Source organism: Monodon monoceros, unplaced genomic scaffold (assembly GCF_005190385.1).
Source record: "Monodon monoceros isolate NGI ecotype Baffin Bay Population unplaced genomic scaffold, NGI_Narwhal_1 Super_Scaffold_12, whole genome shotgun sequence".
Taxonomy (NCBI): Eukaryota; Metazoa; Chordata; class Mammalia; order Artiodactyla; family Monodontidae; genus Monodon; species Monodon monoceros.
Genome location: NW_021703768.1, coordinates 150,412,430 through 150,418,429, shown reverse-complemented (window position 1 = coordinate 150,418,429; position 6,000 = coordinate 150,412,430). Strand labels below are relative to the sequence as shown.

General features: G+C 53.2%; 1 protein-coding gene across 1 annotated transcript in view; it reads left to right on the top strand.

The window, feature by feature from the left end:
• CLTB (clathrin light chain B) overlaps positions 1-5,269 on the top strand; it is an 18,404-nt gene extending 13,135 nt beyond the window's left edge. The window contains exon 5 of the mRNA XM_029217998.1: positions 4,782-5,269. Coding sequence (XP_029073831.1) covers positions 4,782-4,953 — 172 coding nt within the window. The 3' untranslated portion in view covers positions 4,954-5,269. The remainder of the gene's footprint in view (positions 1-4,781) is intronic.
• Positions 5,270-6,000: the final 731 nt, after the last annotated feature.

The window sequence follows — 6,000 nt, the reverse complement described above, 5'->3', positions numbered from 1 at the left end:
CATAAGAGGACCTATGGTGACATGAGAGGACTGATGGGGACATGAGAGGACCTATGGGGACATGAGAGGACCTATGGGGACGTGAGGAGCTATGGGGACATGAGAGGACCGATGGGGACATGAGAGGACCTACGGGGATATGAGGAGCTACGGGGACATGAGAGGACCTATGGGGACAATGAGAGGAACTATGGTGGGGGGACTGTCTTGAGGATGGGTGATTTGGTGGCAAGAACGTGGAGGAAGGAGAAGCCGAACCCACAATGATGTTTCCTCAGTGGCCTGTGGAACTCAGCGCGCTGAGCTCTGCAGAGCTGGTATGCCGTTAAGCTCTGACCTCACCACGACAGACAAGAGTGAGTCTGCCAGTAAGCAGACGAGGTCCTGGGACCCAGTGGGATGTAAGCCAGGCCGTCCTGGAGCCCAGTGGCCAACAGCTCGACCTGGGCCCCCTGTGGCCATGGTTATCATGACAGAGAACACAGGCCTGGCAGGAAGGGAAGAACCAAGCCGTGTGCAGGATTTTATTGCTTATAGAAATGATAATGCTTCGACCCAGAAGTGGCTAAAGAATAAAGGGAAGTTAGTGGCCTATATAACTGGAAAGGCCAGGGGTAAGGGCTGCAGACCCAGTGGACTCAGGCACTGAAACAAAGTCCGTCAGTGCTCACTTTTACTGTCTCTCGGTCTGCTTTCCCCTACGTGGCCTTCACTCTTGGGCATACACCCCTGGGATGGGGGCAAAGGTGGCCACTAGCAGCTCCAGGCTTCTGCTCGATTTTCTTGGCAACTTCAGTGAATATAAGCCTCTTGCTCCCAACAGCTCTAGCTGAAGTCCTCCACCTGACCTTCATTGGTCTGGTGTGGGTCACGTGCCCACCCCAGGCCCAGTGATTGTCTCGGGGGAGGGACTCTCCCATAGACCCAGCTTGGTCGATAGTCCCATTACTTGGGTTGTGCATGGGGTCCGGTCCCACCCAAACCACAGGGACTGAGTGGGGGCAGCTGATGCTTCAAAGGACAATCAGGATGCCCTTCCTGGAAGAAGGGGGACAGATGTTGGTCAGGAAAGATAGCAGAGGCCCACCGGAGAATACCTTGCAGAAATGGTCTCAGATTAGAGACTGCCAGCAGCCCCTACCTCTGAGGCTGTGCACTTCAAGGTACAAGACTTGCCAGAAAGGAAAAGGCTGGCTCTGGGAAGCCACCAGCTGGAAGCTGCTGCATGCCAGGCCCTGGGCCGGGCACTGCGGAGGCTGAGCTGAGAAGGACGCAGTCTGTGTCCTCAAAGAGCAGAGGAGGGAAACACACGGGTACAGCTGAACTCAGTAGTAGGGCCCTCTGCAGGAGAGCTGTGGAAGCAAGGGATGTGGGTGGCGGAGGGACCTCTGTGTCTAGGGACCTGGGCTTTGGAAGGTGGCTAGGAGTTCACCAGGAGAAAGAGGGCAGGGGGTGGGGGAGGGTATTCTAGACTAGGGAACAGCATGATACGAAAGAAAGGACGTTGTGCTTGGGCACCAGGGAGCGGCGGGAGACAGGGCCGGAATGAGGGCTTCCATGTGCAGGGCCTCGGAGGCGAGGGGCGGGCAGACACAGGCGGTGGGGAGCCACTGAAGGTTTGTAAACAGGGGGACTAATATGATAGGGCTGAGTTTTAGAAAAGGCCACCCACTCGGGTGGGTGGAGGATCCCTGCTCTCCTCTCAGGACTGTGGAGAGTTGCTGAGCCTTCCAGAACTATGCTTCCTAACACGTCTCCAACTGGAGGTACTAACGCTGTCTCTCTTTCTCTTTAACCCTCTGCCTGTCTGTCCATCTGGCCATCCCGTCTTCCCCCACCTAACCCCCTTCCCTCAAGGATCGCCGACAAAGCATTCTACCAGCAGCCAGATGCTGATATCATCGGCTACGTGTACGTGTCTCCTTTGCTCCTCTGCAAGGGCCTGTGTGTGGCTGGCAGTTTCTTGAGTCTCCCCCTTGTGGGGTATAAATGAGTATGGCTGGGCCTGGGGCAATGATCAGAGCAGGAGGTGAGCCCGAGGGGTGGGTACAGGCACCAACCCTCCCCTCCATCCCTCCAGCAAATGTTTATTGAGCATCTTTGAGACAGCTTTGCTAAAATCCAGGCAAAGAAAAGAAAGGAATGTCCGGCCATCCCCAGGTGAGAGAAGCAAAGGGCAAAGCAGCCCAACTCCCTCCTTCTGAGATGCCTCTTGGAGGGGGGAGGTGGGGTGAGTCTTCTGTTGAACAAACAAACATTGAGTGCTGGTGCTAGAGGTATAAAGAATGCACAGCCATTCCCCGCTCCTGCCCACAAGTGCACTGCTCCTCCTTAGAACTTCAGCCTGAATTTGGTCATGAGCCCCTGTCCAGACCACCAGTGGTTCCCTTTCACATGTTTCTGCTTTGAGGTCTAGTTGGTCCTGTGCCTGATCCAGACCAGAGATGGCAGAGATTTCCTCTTATGCCGCCCCGCTGGCTGGTAGTGACAGCCTGGACAGTGTGCTGGGGATTGTGAAGCCGAAGAAAATAATGCAGTGATGAATGTGTGATGATTGCCACATGTGTATGTGCCAAATATTTGCTGTTCCTCGCTCTGGATACGCCCTTGGCAGACCTCTGACACTGTCTGGGCTAACGCTTCTCTCACAGATCATGGGACACACCAGAATAACAGCTTTCCACTCCTTCCTTCCGTCCACTCTCCCATCTGTCCAGTGCCAGTCTCTGGTCAGACAGGAGTAAGACACACACGGTCTGTCCCCCCAAGTTGCTCATGATCAAGAGCGTGTTGTGATAAGAGCCACATGCAAGGACACAGTGGGCTCAGGGAGAGCCCGGGCAGGCTTCAGAGGTCAGAGTCCGCCGGCCCTTAAAGTGTGAGAAGGAGTGTGCTGGGTGGGGAGGGTGAGAAGGGAATGGCATCCTAGGTGGGAAAAGCTGCTGGGGCAAAGGCGATGAGATGGGAAATATCTAGCGGCCTGCAGCGCCTGGAGCGGTGGGAATGGGGAGAGAAGGTCAGTTTGGAGCCAGTTGCAAAAAGCCTGTCGTGAGATGTTAAAAAGCTCAGACTTGATCCTGAAGGCAGCGGGGAGCCGTGGGAGGTTTCAAGCAGGAGAGTGGGGATGGAAGAAGGGCATCGGCGCTGAGTAATACCACAGGGCGTTCAGTGCTCCTGTTGCACCCGAAGAAGTGGTCCAAGGAGCACCCAAGGGAGTCCTGAAGAGAGGAATAGTCTAGACCAGCGCTTCTCAGACTTCCATGTGCCTATGAATCACCAGGGCCTCTTGTCAAAATGGAGATTCTGATTCAGAAGGACTGAGGTGAGGCCATGATTCTGCATTTGCAACAAGCTCCATGGTGATGCCGGTGCTGCTGGACCATGAACCCCACTTTGAGCAACAAGGTTAGAGGCAAGCCTCTTGACCCAGAAGAGAGAGCTCCTAGGATCGCTCCCCTCAGCCCCACTGGTCAGCCAATGCCACACAGCACCTTACATTTTCTCAAGCCTACACACACCTGCTACGTTGTTTGATTCTCAGGCCAGTGAGACAGATCAGCAAGGTGGAGGCACTGATCCTCCCTTCCCAGGTTAGGAAATAAGCACACACCAGGGAAGCAAGATCACTAGCAAGGGGCCAGGTCACCTGATCTGGGGCCGGCTCATCCTGAGCCGTGGGGATCATGTGGAGAGCTCCCTGCCATCAGTCAGTGCCTGGCATGTGGCAGAACTGGTCCTGCTTGAGATGCAGGGGGCTTCTAAGGAGGAAGGGGCTTTAGGGACACTTGTTAGCTAAACAGGACAGAGACCCAGCCCTCCCCACCCCAGAATCCCTCATTGCTTTTCTCTTAATGACTCCCATGTTTAGGTTTTGTCCACTAAACTACATTTATTATACTTTGTTTCCCCATTGTTCTTTAATCAGTGGCTTCTGTAACTGTCAGCCAGAACTTCTGATGAAAAACCCACCAGTTTCCATCCTAATTTGATTCCAATCAAAGGCAAAGACTCCAGTGGAGCATTCCTCAGGCTGTGGCACCAAAGAGATAATAGTCATTTGGGGCTAAAAAGAGTTCTGTAGTCAAGTATGCTTGGGATATGGCAGATTCTATATCCATCGTGTACTCACATTTGTGGTGCACATAAGCACATTAAAGGCTTTGCAAGTCTTGTTTTGAAGATCTTCTTCAACTGATTCTTCTATACATTTTTAAGCACAGCTCTTTTCTAAAGAACACTTATAGGGTCCACAGAACCCCGAGGCAATGCTGAACAAGAGACTTCACCTAGGTGGTTAGTTAATGTCCTGCTCAGTTTTTGGAAATGTTGAAAATAGCTGAGATACTGCATTAGTTCCTCCAAGGGCCTTTAGGTGTCAGGAGCCCCAGTTTGGGAACTCTTGATAGAGAGGTAATGAACAGACAGTGCTGGGGCAGGGGTAGGAGGCTACTTGAGCTACAGTGGCAAGGGAAGACCTTTCTGAGGAGGTAAGGCCTGCACTCAGACCTGAATTACCAGAAGCAACAAGCCATGAACAGGTCTGGGGGAAGAGGTGACCGAAAGTACAAAGGCCCTGAGGTAGGACCAAACTAGGCTTCCTCTGATGGCAAGGCTGTTCCTGGGGGCCTGAGGTCAGAGGGCCCGGGGCTGGGGAGGAGACGTCTAGACAAAGGACCCCAGAGTAGGCTGGACAAATCAGCCTTGCTCAGTGGGAGCAGAGCATCACTGATTAAGGGGAAAGGCAGACAGCTATGAAACCTCTGTCCTATCTCCACCTGCAGGGCATCTGAGGAGGCTTTTGTGAAGGAATCCAAGGAGGAGACCCCAGGCACAGAGTGGGAGAAGGTGGCCCAGCTGTGTGACTTCAACCCCAAGAGCAGCAAGCAGTGCAAAGACGTGTCCCGCCTGCGCTCGGTGCTCATGTCCCTGAAGCAGACGCCGCTGTCCCGCTAGGAGCCTGCCGCCAACATGGCCGCCATACAGGGGCCGGGCCGGGCAGAGGAGGAGCAGCTGCTTTGGCCAGGGGGGAAATGCCTCCAGCAGCTGCTACACAGCCTATTCCGTTCCTCGCCATCTCCCGGGGCCGGGAAGGGGAACCCTCACCCCTCTCAACTGTCATTCCCTCACGGCCCTACGGCCCTGCCCCTCACATCTCCTCTCAGTCCACAAAATTGTGACTGTCCCTCCTGATGTATTTTTTTTTCTTGGCTTAAAGGGTGTGTTGTTAACTCTTTTTACACTTATTTCATTCTCATTTCTCTGGAAGCCACAAACTGGTGTCAGGGCTGTTTGTGCTTAGAACTTTCCCAGCTTCATGGGCTTGAGAGAAGGTAGGGCTATTTCCCTGGTAACCCAGGGGCTCCCAGCTGGCAGAGGGCATCCCAATCTGTCTATGTCTGCTGCCTCCAGCCCCAGGAGGAAAGACAACCTCTCACAGAATGTTTTTGCAAGCTTGATCCTTTCTGATCCTTGAACAAACCCATGACATAGGGATTCTGTTGGTCTGTCATATAGCCACAGACACCCAGAGGGGAAGCAGCTTGGAGGGAAGAGGCAAGACCAGAGGTTCCCAGTGGGTGCTTCCTCTTTGCCTGGGTGAGGGGCTGGTGAAGGTAGCCTCTGCCACAACCCTTCCTTGGGATTGGTCAGGACCCTCTGCCTCTTTCAGCTGTGCTCTTCTGTGGATTTGGGAGAAACAATCAGTGACAACACCTTCCCCTTCAAGAGAGTTGCAAACAGGTTATGTTCAAGCCATTGTGATCTGAACAATGTTTAAAAATATTTAATTGCCAACCGTATTAGTTTCCTAGAGCTGCCATAACAAAATACCACAGCGTCTGGTTTAGAACAACAGAAATTTATTGTCTCACTGTTCTGGAAGTCATAAATCTGAAATCATGGTGTCAGCAGGGCCATGATCCCTCTAAAGGCACTAGGGAAGTATCTGTGTTCCTTGGTGTTCCTTGCCTTGTACAAGCATTACTACAATCCTGAGTTCAT